A 17,846-nucleotide genomic window follows, 5' to 3' on the forward strand; every position below is an offset into this window, starting at 1 on the left:
GACAGGTGCCAAACAGTTTGATCAAAAAGGCTGGTTTGAAATAGCAGTCTTAAAGCCACAGAGAGAGAGGCAGAGATGTTTAGTGAGGGGATTCTGGAGCATGGGCTTAGACTGAAGCCATGGCCACCAATGGTTTGGGAGGTTAAAATTGGGATGAGGGGCCAGAATTGGGGGAGCTCAGAGATTTTGGATAATTGTGGGGCTGGAAGAGCTTTGAGAGGGAAGGACGATGACCATAATAATCTTTATTATTATCACATGTAGGCTTACATTAACACTGCAATGTAGTTACTGTGAAAATCCCCTTGTCGCCACACTCTGGCGCCTGTTCGGGTACACTGAGGGAGGATTCAGAATGTCCAATTCAACTAACAAGGGTGACTTGTGGGAGGAAACCGGAGCACCCGGAGGAAACCCACGCAGACACGGGGAGAACGTGCAGACTCCGCACTGACAGTGACCCAAGCCGGGAATTGAACTTGGGTCTCTGGCACTGTGAAGCAACAGTGATAACCACTGTGCTACCGCGCTGCCCATGGAGGGATTTGATTGTGAAAGAAAGAATTTTAAAATCAACGGCATTGGTGGACCAGGAGTAACATGGGATCACGAGCACTGGGGTTGATGGGTAAACAGGACAATTTGGGATATGGGAGCAGAGATTTGGATTAGCCCTGTTTTAGGAAGGAATGGAAGGTATAAGACCAGGAAAACATGGAAATAGTGAAGTCTGTATAAAAAAAACACAGATAATTTTTTCACAGATAATTACTGAGAGTCTTGAGCTGTGCTATTGTACGAATAGATATTGGACAATGCAGGCACTTCCTTAACTGGAAGAGGTTCAGAATGCTTACAGTAATGACTATGATAGTCACACCCAATAGAATATCTGAAAACAAGTGCCTAACTTGTGAGACTGCCTTTTGTTATTGTACAGCCATTGTATTTCATTATCTTCCTCTGCTTAGATCGACATGAAGTCATCATCAAAGACATCTTGGAACTGGATCCTTGGGAGAATGTGTGGAATGTAGTGGCCCGCGATGTCCTCATGCACGACAGCTATGATGTCTGCCTGGTCGCAAGGCTCAACTCGAGAGACCTGATTCCACCACCGCCCGACCTGGTGGACCAGTGAGGGAAGGAAGAGTCGGCGCCGTTGTTGGCAGTGGGATTCTCCGTTCCCGCCGCTGGTCAGTTGTAGCCACCCGAAGCCGCCAGGAAACCCAGCGGTGGGAGTGCGCTGCCAGTGGAATGGACAATCCCGCTGGCAGAGAATTCAACCCATTGCGCTTGAACTTAAGTAGGCAGATCACGGTATTTGAGTGGGTTAAAAAAAAATGATGTAGTAATGGGAGGGGCCAGGTCTGTTTTTGAGCCGGAAGCTGTGAGCTGAACAACAGTTCCTGCAGAAAGCAGTCAGGGATTCAGCATTAATCTGACAGGATCTGTCTCCCTCGCCAAGCAGTCTTTTGATGGAATTCTTTATCCAGGGGTTGGCAACTAATCCTGTGTTTGGTAACTTTATTTCAAAGTGGGTTTTGACCTGTGATGGGTTTTGCTTGATTGGAGATAAAGAAGGTATCAGTTAGGAGTTGAAGTGTTTCATTTCATTGTTAAGCATTGTTTAACTCTATTACAGTAGTGAACTCGCCAACATTGAGGGCATTTAAAAGTTTATTGGATAAACATATGGATGATAATGGCATAGTGTAGGTTAGATGGCTTTTGTTTCGGTGCAACATCGTGGGCCGAAGGGCCTGTACTGCGCTGTATTGTTCTATGTTCTAACTGTAAATTGTTGGCTATATTTCTGTGGTGTTACAGTGGTTTAATACCGTGTTAATAATAAAGTTTATTTTAATATACCATATCCCTATTTGTGTGTGGAGTCACTGCTGGGGTGAAATATCCTTTCCTAGTATCCTAGCAAATGTTGGAGTCTGGTCCAGGATTGTAATAACATGCTCGGCTCGTCATGCCTAAAGATTATTCTGAATTCCCTAATGGATTTTCCTGGCGACTATTTTATATTGACGGCTTCTAGTTATGTTTCTCTCTTCATATGGAACCATTCTCCCTGTATCCACTTAATCAAAAGCTTCCACCATTTTAAAGACCTCTATTAGATCACCCCTCAGCATTCTCTTGGAAATGAAAGAGACCAGCCTGTTAATCCTTTGTTGAATATACCCACACATTCTGGCACCATCCTTGTCTTTCTTCTTCGAGCCATCGCCAGAGCCTCCATATCATGTTTTATGGCCCGGTGATGATTACCAGTGGAGTTAGGAACTTTCACTCAAAGAGCTCGAATCAACGAAATGGAACAAAGTCCCATAGCAAGCGCATTTGGCCGTGTGTTTCCCGGCCCTCACAGCGCCGGGAAACACATGGGTATTCAACGAGGCTCGCAGTGCCAATCTGGCATCCTGGCAGTGCCCATTTCCATGAGAGAGAGAGTGAGTGGCTGTGTGTGTATGTGGGAGAGAGAAAGGGCATTGAGGGGGGGGGGGGAGAGGGGCTGGGCTTACGTATGGGAGTGAGGGGCTGTGTGTGTGTGTGGGAGTGAGAGGCTGTGTGTGTGTGTGTGTGTGGGAGTGAGGGGCTGTGTGTGTGTGGGAGTGAGATACTGGGTGTGTCTATGTGGGAGTGAGGGGCTGTGTGTGTATGTGGGAGAGAGAAAGGGCGTTGGGGGGGAGAGGGGCTGGGCTTACGTATGGGAGTGAGGGGCTGTGTGTGTGTGGGAGTGAGAGGCTGTGTGTGTGCGTGTGTGTGGGAGCGAGGGGCTGTGTGTGTGTGTGGGAGTGAGGGGCTGTGTGTGTTTGTGGGAGTGAGGGGCTGTGTGTGTTTGTGGGAGTGAGGGGCTGTGTGTGTGTGTGGGAGTGAGAGGCTGTGTGTGTGCGTGTGGGAGTGAGAGGCTGTGTGTGTGTGTGTGTGTGGGAGTGAGGGGCTGTGTGTGTGTGTGGGAGTGAGGGGCTGTGTGTGTGTGTGGGAGTGAGGGGCTGTGTGTGTGTGTGGGAGTGAGGGGCTGTGTGTGTGTGTGGGAGTGAGGGGCTGTGTGTGTGTGTGGGAGTGAGGGGCTGTGTGTGTGTGTGGGAGTGAGGGGCTGTGTGTGTGTGTGGGAGTGAGATACTGGGTGTGTCTATGTGGGAGTGAGGGGCTGGGTTCATGTATGGGAGTGAGAGCTTGTTATAAAGTTTATTAAAATATACCATATCCCTATTTTTTCATGAAATCACTCCTGAAGTGAGGTCAGTGCAGTGTTGGACTGAGCTGTGTGTAGAAGCAAGCATGGAGACAGCTACTAGCCTGGATCTTTACTGTGCCAATGTATATAGCTTATCGTAGTTAATAAATGGTTACCACTGAACTACCAAGACTTCATAAACCTCAATAGATCCTTCGAAACTGCACCCAATAATAGAGGCCAGGATTCTCGGGGCCTACCGATCGGCGGGCGGGCTGGTTCCGTGGGGGCCTATGTTACTCTGCACCGAGCCCCTGGGCATTGCCCGGGGGCTGGCGCGGAGACAGGAACCCACGCGCGTGCCCGAGTCTTTAAATAGTGCCATGGGATATTTAATGTCCGCCTGATTGAACCGTAATTTAATTATCTGAAAGACAGTTCATTCAACAGTGTAGGGTTCCCTCAATACTGCATTGGAGTGTCCGCCCAGATTGCTACACTTGAACATGGAACCTTGTGACTTGGAGGCAAAGCTACTGCTAGCTGAACTCCATCTGAAACTTGTTAACAGTGTGTGGGACGGTGCTGTGCTGCTGTGTGCGTCTGTTTTGTGGCTTCTTGTTTACCATCACAGCATTGCAATTAAATTATCTGTGACTGGCTTTTCTCTGCCACAGGGGCGAGGGATGTGTAATGTTCCGCTATAAACATCCTAAAAGCTTGCTCATTAGTGGGCCCAGCCCTGTGGAGTGAACTGGTAAGGTCAAATCGTTGTAGCTTTGGAAAAAAACAATTCTCACTTGGATACTAGTCGAGGTCAGGTGGAGGTTAGGCTACTGAAATGATAATCCAGAGACGGCAAACTCTCCTTGTGGCTGAGAGGGTCTCTGAGAGGAAAAGCAGAATACCGCAGACACCGGAAATCTGAATTAAAAACAGAAAATGCAGGAAATGCTCAGCATTTCAGGCAGCAACTTTGGGGCGAGAAACAGCTGGGGCGGGATTCTCCCCTACCCGGCGGGGCGGGCGGTCCCGGCGCCGAGGAGCGGTGTGAACCACTCCGGCGTCGGCCCGCCCGGAAGGTGCGGAATCCTCTGCACCTTCAGGGGCCCGGCCGGCGCCGATGGGGTTGGCACCGTGGCAAACGGCACGGAAGGGGCTTGGCGACGTGCCAACCGGCGCCCAAGGGCCTCTGCCAGCCAGTGCGAGCTGGCGCATGCGCGGGAGCGTCAGCGTGTGCTGCCGTCATCCCAGCGCTTGCGCAGGGGGTTTCGTCTCCGCACCGGCCATGGCGGAGGTCCACAGCAGTCGGTGCAGAGGGAAAAGAGTGCCCCCACTGCACAGGTCCGCCCACGGGTCGGTGGGCCCCGATCGCGGGCCAGGCCACCATGGGGGCACCCCCCGGGGCCAGATCCCCCCCGCGCCCCCCCCCCCGAGTACCCCGGAGGCCGCCTGCAGAGCCAAGTCCCGCCGGTAAATACCAGGTCTAATTTACGCTGGCCGCTCTGCCCATCGCGGGCCGGAGAATCGCCGGTGGGGCCGCTGCCAGCAGCCGCCGACCGGCGCGGCGCGATTCACGCCCCCGCCAAAACTCCAGCGCCGGAGAATTGGGCAGCTAGCGGGGGCTGGAATTCACGCCACCCCCCGCCGCTTCTCCGACCCGGCATCGGAGAATCCCGCCCCTGATGTTCCAGGGCGATGAACCTTCATCAGAACATCACCGATCGCATCGCCCTGGAACTTAGGGTGGGATTCTCTGTTGTTCGACGCCGATATCGTAATTGCCGATCGGGCACGGAATCCCTTTTTACGACCGAATCGGGGCCGGCGCCTGGTTTCAGATGCTCCGCCCCCTCCAAAACGGCGTACTCGGCGAGGGCTTGGGGGGGGGGGGGGCAGATGGGGGGTGGTCCGAGGGTGGCGACGGGGGGTGCAGAGGGGCACTAGCTGGCAGGTCGGGTCCGCGCACGGCTAGCGCCACGCTGTACGGCGTGACCGCCACAGGTCGTCGCCGTGCACATGCGCGGCCACGGAGCTGGCCTTCTCCGGCCGTTTTCGGAGCGGGAGCCAGGAGTTTTACTCGGCGCCGCTGCTCGTCCCTCACCGGTCCCGGAATTGATGACGGTTTGACACCAATTTTGGCATCGTAAAACGTCACAGTTCCCACGCCGGCACTTAACCACAAAATCGGACAAACCAGCCCATTAACCCTGTTTCTCTCACCAGGGACACAGTGGCGCAGTGCTATTGCCATTGAGCTAGGAATCCAGAGACCCGCGGTAATGTTCTGGGGACCGCGTTCAAATCACGTCATGGCAGATGGTGAAATTTAAATTCAATAAAAATCTGGAATTGAAAGTCTAATGATGACCATGTCGATTGTCGTTAGATACGCACCTGGTTGACGAATGTCCTTTAGGGAGGGAAATCTGCCGTCATTACCCGGTCTGGCCTACATGTGACTCCAGACCCACAGCAAAGTGGTTGACTCTTAAATGCCCCCCCAGGGATGGGCAATAAACGCTGACCGGCCAGCGAAGCCCACATCCCATTGATGAATTTCAAAAGAAATATCCAGCATTTTGTTTACTGTTTTTAATTGAAGGCTATGAGGAGATTTTTAAATCACGAACAGGTTAGACGAGTAAATAAAGGCGAGATAGTGCCAGTCGCGGAAGAGTCAATGACCAGAGGGCACAGATTTAAGGTCATTAACAAAAGACCCAGAAGCAACATGAGAAATTAAAAAAATTAATTCCTGGGACTTTTTAAAATTCATTCGTAGGATTCGGTGCCTAATTGCCCTTGAACTGAGGGGCTTGCTGGGGCATTTCAGAGGGGCAGTTGAGAGTCAGCGGGTCTGGAGTCACATGTGAGGGTGGCAGATTTCCTACGACTCAGATGGGTTTTAATGACGATGGTTTCATGGTCATCGTGGGACTTGCAATTGTGGGTCTTCATTGCATTCAAATTTCACCATCTGCCGTGGTTGGATTCGAACTCAGGTCCCCAGGGCATTCCCCTGGGTCGCTGGGTTACTAATCCAGTGGCAATAGCACGATGCCACCCCAGATGTGGTCAGTTTTCGTTGCCCATCCCTAATTGCCCTCATAGAGTGGCGGTGAACCCCCTCGAGCCACTGCAGTCCGCGTGGTACAGATGCCACTCTTTACGAAGGGAAGGCCTTGGAGCAGATACAGAGAGAGCTAACCAGGATGGTGCCGGGGATGAGGGTCTTCAATTATGTGAGGAGCTATGAGAGGTTGCCCTCCTTAGAGCAGAGATGACTAAGGGGAGATTTAACTGAGGTGTTCAGAGTTACGAGGGGGTTTCTGATCGGGCAAGGAGGGAGAAACTGCTTCCCCCTGCAGGTCACCAGCCAAAGGTCATAAATCTAAAATATTTGGCTAAAGACCTCAATGGGGAATGAGGAGGAAGTATTTCACACAGAGGATTGTTAAGATCTGAAAATCACAGCGAGGGCGATGGAGTCAAATTCCACAGCAACTTTCAATTGGCAATTTGAAAAGAAATGATGACAGGGTTACAGGGAGAAACGGAGCTGAGGAACTAGACAACTCCTGCAAAGGGCTATCAGAGAAATGGGCTGAATGACCGTTTACTGTGGTGTAAGATTCTGTGAATCTAATGTGGTAGTCACCACTAGCAGTATTATATGTATTACGGTAAGACACGTATGGTAGAGGTACATAGGTGAATGCCTGCCTGCTGGCTCCGCCCAGTAGGTGGAGTATAAATGTGTGTGCTCACCGAGCTGCAGCCATTCTGGTTCCAGCTACAGGAGGCACAACATCTTTGCTCAATAAAGCCTCGATTATTCCACTACTCTCGTCTTTGTGGTAACTGATAGTGCATCAATTTATTGAGCAAAGATTTTAAAACGATGGCACTTCGCATCAAGCCTGATCGCCTGCAGCTGAGCCCTCAAGCAGCCAACGCTACGTCCGCCTTTGACCACTGGCTAGCCTGCTTCGAAAGCTACCTCCGAACATCCGCTGAGGAACCCTCGGACTCGCAGAAGCTGCAAGTCCTTTATTCACGGGTGAGGCCTGACATTTTTCCTCTCATCCGGGATGCGCCCACTTACTCCGAAGCGATGGAGCTCCTGAAGGGACATTACGTTCGACCAGTCAATCAACTATATGCCAGGCACCTCCTGTCCACGAGACAGCAACTCCCCGGGGAGTCCCTGGACGATTTCTGGCATGCCCCGCACATCCTGTATAGGAACTGTGACTGCCAGGCAGTTTCGGCAGTCCAGCACACAGAACTTTTAATTTGAGACGCCTTCGTCACGGGCATGAAGTCTGCGTACGTCCGCCAGCGGCTACTGGAAGGGGGTACGCTTGATCTTGCGGGAACTAGGCAGCTCGCGAACTCGTTAGAAGTGGCCTCCCGTAACGTCCAGTCGTACGCCCCCGACCGCGCGGCACCCTCATGGGCATCGTGGGCCCCAGCAGCTGCCGACTCCAGCTCACCGCAAGCCTGCGCCGCGCGGCAACCAGCCAACCCTGGGGGGCCCAAGTGCTAATTTTGGGGGCAGAACAAACACCCCCGGCGGCGCTGCCCGCGCGGAGCGCGATCTGCAACGGTTGTGGAAAGAAGAGGCACTTTGTTTCTGTTTGCCAGGCCCGGTCAGTCGCCGCTGTTACCAGGCCCAGAGTTCCTGCACACCCCCCCACGTGTGACCCAGGGGCGCCGCCATTTTCCTCCTCGCAAGTCACGTGCGCCCCGTGAGCGCCGCCATCTTCGGTGTCATTTTGGATGGCGCCTCAGGTCCCTGCTCGTCTGGCCGCTCATCGCCTGTGGCTACATCCACCACCGTTGACCAGCCCTGGATCTCCCGGCATCTGCCGCAGCTCGCCTCGATCACTCTGGACCAGTCCCGGCCCCGCAACCTCGCGACCGCAACAACGATGGTGAAGATCGATGGGCACGAGACGTCCTGCTTTTTTGACTCAGGGAGCACAGAGAGCTTTACCCACCCCCACGACGGTAAGACGCTGCTCCCTCGCGGTACACCCCGTCACCCAGAAGATCTCCCTGGCCTCCGGAGCCCATTCCGTGGAAATCCGGGTGTGCTGCATCGCGACCCTCACCGTCCAAGGCGTAGAGTTTAGCAACTTCCGGCTCTACGTCCTCCCCCACCTCTGCGCTGCCCTGTTACTCGGCCTGGACTTCCAGTGCCACCTCTAAAGCTTAACCTTAAAATTCGGCGGACCTCACCCCGGAATGAAAACCTGTCGCCACCAGGAGCAGATGGTACAGTGCCCAGGACAGGGCCTTCATCAGGTCGAAGGTCCAATGGCTTCTGCGGGAAGGGGTCATTGAGGCCAGCAATAGCCCCTGGAGAGCTCAAGTGGTAGTAGTAAAGACTGGGGAGAAGCACAGGATGGTCATTAACTACAGTCAGACCATCAATCGGTACACGCAGCTCGACGCGTACCCCCTCCCACGCATATCTGACATGGTCAATCAGGTTGCGCAGTATCGGGTCTTTTCAACAGTGGACCTGAGGTCCGCCTACCACCAGCTCCCCATCTGCCCGGAGGACCGCCAATACACTGCGTTCGAAGCAGACGGCCGCCTCTATCATTTCCTTAGGGTTCCCTTCGACGTCACTAATGGGGACTCGGTCTTCCAACGTGAGATGGACCAAATGGTTGACCAGTACGGACTGCAGGCCACCTTTCCATACCTAGATAATGTCATCATCTGCGGCCACGATCAGCAAGACCACAACGCTAACCTCCAAAAATTCCTCCAGACCGCCAAACTCCTTAACCTCACGTACAATAAGGAGAAATGCGTGTTCCGCACCAACCGCTTAGCCATCCTTGGCTATGTCGTGGAAAATGGAGTCCTAGTCCCGACCCCGACCGCGTGCGCCCCCTCATGGAACTCCCCCTCCCCCACTGCCCCAATGCCCTGAAACGATGCCTGGGGTTTTTCTCCTACTATGCCCAGTGGGTCCCTAATTATTCGGACAAGGCCCGCCCACTCATTCAGTCCACAGTCTTTCCCCTGGCGGCTGAGGCCCGCCAGGCCTTCAACCGCATCAAGGCCGACATCGCCAAGGCCACGATGCACGCGGTCGACGAGTCCCTCCCTTTTCAGGTCGAGAGCGATGCATCGGACGTCGCTCTGGCCGCCACCCTCAACCAGGCGGGCAGGCCCGTGGTCTTCTTTTCCTTCACTCTCCGTGCCTCCAAAATTCGGCACTCCTCTGTCGAAAAGGAGTCCCAAGCCATTGTGGAAGCTGTGCGGCATTGGAGGCATTACCTGGCCGGCAGGAGATTCACTCTCCTCACTGACCAACGGTCGGTTGCCTTCATGTTCAATAACACACAGAGAGGCAAGATTAAAAATGACAAGATCTTCAGGTGGAGGATCGAGCTCTCCACCTACAATTACGAGAATTTGTATCGCCCCGGGAAGCTCAACGAGCCCCTGATGCCCTATCCCGCAGGTACATGTGCCAGCACACAAGTGGACCGAATCCGGGCTCGCCACTATGACCTCTGCCACCCCGGGGTCACCCGGATCTTCCACTTCGTCAAGGCCTTCAATCTGCCCTACTCCATTGAGGAGGTCAGGACCGTCACCAGAGACTGCCAGGTCTGCGCAGAGTGCAAGCCGCACTTCTACCGGCCAGATCGAGCACACCTGGTGAAGGCCTCCCGCCCTTTGAGCGCCTCAGCATGGACTTCAAAGGGCTCCTCCCCTCCACCGACTGCAACACGTACTTTCTGAACGTGGTCGATGAGTGCTCCCTGTTCCCTTTTGCCATCCCATGCCCCGATATAACTTCTGCCACGGTCATTGAAGCCCTCCACAGCATCTTCACACTGTTCGGTTTCCCCACCTACATCCACAGCGATCGGGGATCCTCTTTTATGAGCGATGAGCTGCATCAGTTCCTGCTCAGCAAGGGCATTGCCTCGAGCAGGATGACCAGCTACAACCCCTGGGGAAACGGGCAGGTGGAGAGGGAGAACGGGACGGTCTGGAAGGCTGTCCTGCTGGCCCTACGGTCCAGAAATCTCTTGGCCTCCCGCTGGCAGGAGGTCCTCCCCGACGCGCTCCACTCCATTCGATCGCTCCTCTGCACCGCGACTAACGAGACCCCTCACGAACGTCTCTTTGCCTTCTCCAGGATGTCCACCTCCGCGGTCTCGCTCCCAACATGGCTGACAGTTCCTGGACCCGTCCTCCTTCGCAAGCATGTGCGGACCCATAAGTTGGACCCTTTGGTCAAAAGAGTCCACCTCCTACACGTGAACCCGCAGTACGCGTACGTGGCACATTCCGCGGGCGCCAGGACACAGTCTCCCTCCGGGACCTGGCACCCACTGGATCCCCACCCATGGCCCCCGACTTGACATCACACCCCCCCCCTTCCCGGTTGCCTCATCCACCCCTGTGCTACTCACCCTCCCCCCCAGCAAACCTCACCGCATCCCCCGCCCCAGGAGGATCCGTCCTCCCACTGGTTCCACTCAGGGGTGACGAAGACGAGGACAACACGCTCCCGGAGTCACAGGTGACCAAGTCGGCGCCCACATCACCACCATGACTGAGGCGATCGCAGAGGAGGGTCAAGGCCCCCGACAGACTGAACTTGTAAATTTTTTTCCTCCACCACCCCTGCCGGGCTCTTTTTTAATAGGGGGTGAATGTGGTAGTCACCACTAGCAGTATTATATGTATTACGGTAAGACACGTATAGTAGAGGTACATGGGTAAATTCCTGCCTGCTGGCTCCACCCAGTAGGTGGCGTATAAATGTGTGTGCTCACCGAGCTGCAGCCATTCTGGTTCCAGCTACAGGAGGCACAACATCTTTGCTCAATAAAGCCTCGATTATTCCACTACTCTCGTCTTTGTGGTAATTGATAGTGCATCATCTATGATACATCTAAATACCTGCAGAATCACAGGTCATGGAGACTATGAGGGGACTAAGACCTCACCTTGTATACTTTTTATAAACACAGATATCTCCAAAATGTTAAAAACTGGACCTTTTAAAATGGCTGGAGCTATGTCTGGTTGTGACACTCGAACATGAAGGGCTACCTTGCAGTATCAAAGAATCCTGCGCCACGTGATACCCGAAGAGACATCTCACATAAAACACAGGTTGATATGGAGGCAAGGGAGGAACGCCAAGGGCTGCTGGATGAGATCTTGGAGGTGGATGGTAAGTATTCGTAGGACCTCACCCCAGAGGGCCTGGCCAGCAGGAAGAAACTGCAGTTTGGCGTTTTGTCCACAGGTAAGATGGTGCGCCAGCAGCGGGGAACAAAGGCAGCAACGTATGAATATAGGGAGAAGACCAGTCGTTTATTGGCTGGCCAGCTGAGGCAGCAGGAAGCCTCCTGGGAGATTCAGGTTCGGGATAGGGGAGGTGGGTTGATGCCCACAGTGGACACGGTGAATGGGACGTTTGAGGAGTTTTACAAAACGTTGTACAGGTCGGAGATACCTGGGGATGAGGCGGATAGGGCGGAGATATTGGAGGGATTGGAGTGTTTCATAGTGCAGGAGGAAGCTAGGGTGGAGTTAGAGGAGCCATTGGGAGTTGAGGAGCTCCGCAGAGCTACAGGGAGAATGCAAACTGGCAAAGTACCAGGGCCAGATGGTTCCCGGTGGAATTTTACAAAACGTTTGCTGACCAGCCAGTACCTTGTTAGCAGAGATGTTTGAAAATTCAGTAACGTGGGAGTCGCTCCCGGAGTTAATGATGCAGGCATCCATCTCGCTCCTATTAAAGAAAGATAAGGACCCAGTGGAGTGTGGATTATACCGACCGATCTCAGGGATAAGGGTCATTTAACATGGCCAGTCCACCTAACCTGCACGTCTTTGGACTGTGGGAGGAAACCGGAGCACCCGGAGGAAACCCACGCACACACGGGGAGAACGTGCAAACTCCGCACAGATTGTTACCCAAGGCCAGAATTGAACCCGGGTCCCTGGCGCCGTGAGGCAGCAGTGCTAACCACTGTTTCACCGTGCCGTCCCTTCATGGAACTGTCTTCAGCAATGAAAGCCGTTCAGTGTTTTACTTTTCAGTTAGATAGCTGATGACAGGTGGAGTACTGAAGGTATTGTGAAAACTGGAGCGGACATGCCCTCTGCTGGACGAATCTCACATCTGCAATACCATTTAATTTCAACACCAGAAATTGAACTGCATCAGCCGTAAGATATTGTGGCTACAAGAGCAGGTCAAAGGCTAGGAATCCTGTAGCGAGTAACTCACCTCCTGACTCCCCAAAGCCAGTCCACCATCTTCAAGACACTTGCCTGGATGGGTTCCAGTGCCAAAGAAGAACGAGGCAACGTGTCTCAGCGACTACCGTCCGGTGGCCTTGACATCTAGCATTATGAAGTGCTTCGAGAGGTTGGCCATGAGACACATCAACTCCATACTCCCAGAATGCCTTGATCCACTGCAATTCGCATACCGCCACAACCGGTCCACAGCAGATGCCATCTCCCTGGCCCTACACTCATCCCTGGAGCACCTCGACAACAAGGATTCCTATTTCAGATTCCTATTTATTAACTACAGCTCCGCCTTCAACGCCATAATACCAGCTAAGCGCATATCAAAATTCCAAAACTTAGCACTTGGCTCCTCCCTCTGCAACTGGATCCTCGACTTCCTGACCCAGAGACCACAATCAGTAAGGATAAACAACAACACCTCCTCCACAATAGTCCTCAATACCGGGGCCCCGCAAGGCTGCGTACTTAGCCCTCTAATACACTCCCTATACACACACAATTGCGTGGCAATATTTGGCACCACTTCATCCACACGTTTGCTGATGACACGACCTTAGTGGGTCGGATCTCGAACAGCGATGAGTCAGAGTACAGGAGGGAGATAGAGAACCTAGAGGAGTGGTGCAGCGACAACAATCTCTCCCTCAATGTCAGCAAAACTAAAGAGCTGGTCATTGACTTCAGGAAGCAAAGTACTGTACACACCCCTGCCTGCATCAATGGTTCCGAGGTGGCGATGGTTGACAGCGTCAAATTCCTATGTGTGCACATCACCAACAATCTGTCCTGGTCCACCCACGTCGACGCTGTCATGATATCCATATTAACATATCATGGTGCAATCACACACACACACTGATGGACAGGTCGACGGACCAATCAACACACACGCAACATCACAGCCAATCACCAGTGAGAGCACACGCACTATAAAACAGGGAACACCACAGTTCCCGCTCATTCCAGCAGATGTCTCAGAGCACAGAGCTCACAGCGCACCACTCAGACATACACCATGTGCTGAGTGCCTCACTAAGATAGTGCTAGGGCTGGGTCCACAGGTTAGCTGGTGAAGCACGAACCACAGCCAGAAGTTAATAGTTATTATTGTACAGAATAATAAAACAGAGTTGTACCATCTACAACCGTGTTGGTTTGTTTGTGTATCGGAACACCCAACACGATATGGTACCAGGACTGGAAACTCACCAGCGACTGTGAGACCTACCTGCACCTCTTCAGAAATCCGCCATCCTGCGCCATGGACACCACCAGCCCGCCGCAGCCGCTCCAAATGGCTGGAAATCTCGGCGTCAACTGGAAGCTGTTTAAACAGCGCTTCCAGCTCTTCCTAGAAGCCACAGACAGGGAGAATGCATCGGACACCAGGAAGATCGCCCTCCTCCTCTCCACGGCGGGGCAACACGCCATCCACATCTACAATTCCCTGGCGTTCGCGGAAGGCGAGGACAAGACGAAGTACAAGACGGTCCTTCTAAAACTTGAGCAACATTGAGCGTGGAAGTGAATGAGAGCTTTGAGAGGTACCTCTTCCAGCAGCGCCTGCAGCGTAAGGATGAGCCTTTTCAATCCTTTTTGACACACCTCCGTATCCTCGCTCAGTCCTGCGGCTATGAGGCCACCTCCGATTCCATGATTCGGGACCAGATAGTTTTTGGGGTCACCTCGGACACCCTATGCCAGCAGCTCCTCAAAATAAAGAGCCTCACCCTAGCCACCGCCATCGAAACCTGCGTCCTCCATGAGAACGCGACCAGCCGGTACTCCCAATTCCAGGCAGCCGAATTGGCACGGCAGGGGTCCTACGAGGCCGAGCGGGTCCAGTCGATCAAGTTCCTCCCGGCCCGCGGCCCGGACGAGGGCGGCCATTTCGCGCGTTTTCCAAGGCCTCCCGCGCTTGTACGCGCCAAAAGAGGGGACGTCGGCGTAGAGGGATGTGACGCGCAGGCGCGCTCTACGCAGGACCGAACTGCGCATGCGCAGTGGCGCAACGAATGCCATGACGTCACGACGTGCGGCAACTGTGGATCCGCACATTTACAGCGGCAATGTCCGGCCAAAACTCGACAATGCCTCCGCTGTGGCAAGATGGGCCACTACGCTGCCTGCTGCCGAGTAGCTCAACCTGCCAATGCTCCCCAATTCCGCCAGCCTCGCAGGGACGTGCGGGCCATTCAGCCTCCATACACCGAGTCATACCCTGACGACGTACAGACCGATGATACCGATGACCGGGAAGCCTTCCGCGTTGCGGTAATAGACAGAAATCGGATGTCCCCAAATAGGACCCACCAGCCGATGCCAGTGCACAGCGTTAATCCGGGCGATGAATGGTGTGCCACCCTAACGGTCAACCTATCACCAATCACATTCCGCTTAGACACTGGTGCCTCCGCCATCTCATTGCATGGTCAGCCTTCTACGCCTTTAAGGTCAAACCACCGATTCGGCCAACTGTCAGTTGGTCGATTACAACGGTAATGTTATCCCGGCCATGGGGTCTTGCCAGTTCGAGATTACACACAATGCATACACAGCCACACTGTCCTTTGAGATAGTTGGATCCTCGAAAGACTCTCTGCTAGGCGCACAGGCATGCAAGATCCTCCACCTCGTTCAGCGGGTACACACTCTGTCTCCAGAAGGCACGTCCGAGGTGTTTCATCACATCATGGAACAGATGATGGAGGGCATCAAAGGGGTACGCGTCTATGTTGACGACGTCATCATCTGGTCCGCCACACCACGGGAGCACATCAGTCGTCTCAGCGTGTCTTTGCACGGATACGAGATCACGGCCTGCGCCTCAACCGAGCCAAGTGTTCCTTTGGCCAAACTGAGCTAAAGTTTCTGGGGGACCACATATCCCGGTCAGGGGTGCGTCCGGATGCCGACAGCTATTGCAGCCATGCCGCAGCCGGCAGACAAGAAAGCAGTGCTACGCTTCCCAGGCATGGTCAACTTCCTGGGGAAGTTCATTCCCAACCTTGCCTCCCACACAACGGCTCTTCGCCACCTGGTGAAGAAGACCACGGAGTTCCAGTGGCTGCCCGCACACCAGAAGGAATGGGAGGAGCTCAAGATCAAGCTCACCACCGCCCCGGTATTGGCGTTCTTCGACACTACTCGAGACACAAAGATCTCGACTGATGCCAGCCAGTCCGGCATTGGGGCGATACTCCTGCAACGGGACGACACTGCATCATGGGCCCCGGTCGCCTATGCCTCGCGGGCCATGACCCCCACAGAACAGCGCTATGCGCAGATTGAGAAGGAGTGCCTGGGTTTGTTAACTGGCATAGATAAATTCCACGACTATGTGTATGGTCTTCCTCAGTTCACCGTGGAGACCGACCATCGCCCCCTAGTCGGCATCATACAAAAGGACCTCAATGAGATGACCCCTCTCCTCCAGCGCATTTTGCTCAAGCTCCGGAGGTACGACTTCCAACTTGTCTACACCCCGGGAAAGGACCTCATCATCGCGGATGCCCTGTCCAGAGCAGTGAGCACACTGCACGAATCTGGGGGGGGGGGGTTCGTCTGTCAGGTCGAAGCGCATGTGGCCTTCACATCAACCAATCTGCCAGCTGATGATGCAAGTCTGGCCCATATTCGCCGTGAGACTGCGGCTGACCCCCTTCTACAACGTGTGATGCGCCACATGACTGAAGGGTGGCTCAAGGGGCAGTGCCCATAATTCTACAATGTCCGGGATGACTTGGCCGTCATTGATGGTGTCCTCCTAAAGTTGGACCGGATTGTGATCCCACACAGCATGCACCGGCTTGTCCTCGAACAATTGCACGAAGGCCATCTCGGGGTTGAAAAGTGCAGGCGGAGAGCCTGAGAAGCTGTGTACTGGCCGGGCATCAGCGACGACATCGCCAACATGGTGCTCAACTGCCCCGCCTGCCAAAGGTTTCAGCCGGCGCAACCCCCTGAGACGCTTCAGCCCCATGAGTTGGTAACGTCCCCCTGGGCGAAGGTGGGCGTGGACCTTTTTCATGCGCTCGGCAGGGACTATGTCATTCTGATTCACTATTTTTCCAATTATCCGGAGGTCATACGCCTGCATGACGTGACATCATCAGCTGTCATCAGAGCATGCAAAGAAACCTTCGCTCGCCATGGCATTCCGCTCACTGTCATGTCGGACAATGGGCCCTGTTTTGCGAGCCAAGAATGGTCTTCTTTTGCCACTTCATACAACTTCACACACGTGACGTCCAACCCTTTGCATCCCCAGTCGAATGGCAAGGCGGAAAAGGGCGTCCACATCGTGAAGCGGCTCCTCTGCAAGGCTGCTGATGCCTGATCTGACTTCTGTTTAGCCCTGCTGGCCTATCGCTCGGCCCCACTGCCCACAGGCCTCTCGCCAGCCCAGCTGTTGATGGGTCGCGCCCTCAGGACCACTGTGCCGTCCATTCATGTTCCTGAACCCGACCATGCTCCAGTACTGCCACGTCCTCCTGTTGTCCCTGATGTCGACTTCGTGGAGCTTCCTGCCACTCTGCCCATTCCTCTCTCGCCCATGGCCAGGCCCATTCCTCAGCCGGTGGATCCTGACCCACCCTTGAGGTGGTCAACCCGAATTCGTCGCCCACCTACCAGGCTGGACTTATGAGCCTGTTTGCACATTGGACTCACTGAATTGTTGTGCAACAATGTTAACGTGTTTCTCTTTTTGTCGTTCCAGGAGTTCTCTTTCGATATTTGATGATTGCACTGTTGTGTTGGGTGCTCTGCTACACAGACGAACCAACACGGTTGCGGATGGTACAGCTCAGTTTTATTACTAACAATATTAACAATGGTAAACTGGTTATTGTGGTTCGATCATAACCCTTGAATCTGTGGACCTATCCCTAACACTATCTTGGAGTTGCACTCAGCACATGGTGGATGTCTGAGTGGCTTGTTGTGAGCTCTGTGCCCTGAGCTGTCTCCTGCTGGAATGCGCGGGAAGTGTTGTGTTCCCCGTTTTATAGTGTGTATGCTCTTGCCTGTGATTGGCTGTGGTGTTGTGTGTGTATTGATTGGCCCGTTGATCTGTCCATCAGTATGTATGTGTGTTTGCACCATGATGTTTACCTGAATATCATGACATCCCCCCCTTTTTTACAAGAACATGTGCCTATGTGGTTATAAATAGAAATGTGTACTGAGTGCAGCTGAGTGTGTGTGTGTGCAATATCTACAGCATGTACATGAGGCTAAACTATATACAAGGGGCGATGTCAGGTGCGACATATCAACGAGGTTGTACCATAAACAAAAGACGGGGAACTGTTGAACGTCAAAACGAACTCCT

At 53.6% G+C, this 17,846-nt stretch overlaps 2 protein-coding genes across 2 annotated transcripts in view; one reads left to right on the forward strand and one right to left on the reverse strand.

Moving 5' to 3' along the window:
* The window catches only part of kbtbd12 (kelch repeat and BTB (POZ) domain containing 12), a 49,735-nt gene extending 47,859 nt beyond the window's left edge, over positions 1–1,876 (forward strand). Inside the window, exon 5 of the mRNA XM_072473052.1 lies at positions 972–1,876. Within this exon, the coding sequence (XP_072329153.1) occupies positions 972–1,141 (170 nt within the window). The 3' untranslated portion in view covers positions 1,142–1,876. The remainder of the gene's footprint in view (positions 1–971) is intronic.
* LOC140388613 (monoglyceride lipase-like) overlaps positions 1–12,747 on the reverse strand; it is a 160,807-nt gene extending 148,060 nt beyond the window's left edge. Inside the window, exon 1 of the mRNA XM_072473054.1 lies at positions 12,483–12,747. Within this exon, the coding sequence (XP_072329155.1) occupies positions 12,483–12,511 (29 nt within the window). The 5' untranslated portion in view covers positions 12,512–12,747. The remainder of the gene's footprint in view (positions 1–12,482) is intronic.
* Positions 12,748–17,846: the final 5,099 nt, after the last annotated feature.

Source organism: Scyliorhinus torazame, chromosome 13 (assembly GCF_047496885.1).
Source record: "Scyliorhinus torazame isolate Kashiwa2021f chromosome 13, sScyTor2.1, whole genome shotgun sequence".
In the NCBI taxonomy this organism is placed as follows: domain Eukaryota; kingdom Metazoa; phylum Chordata; class Chondrichthyes; order Carcharhiniformes; family Scyliorhinidae; genus Scyliorhinus; species Scyliorhinus torazame.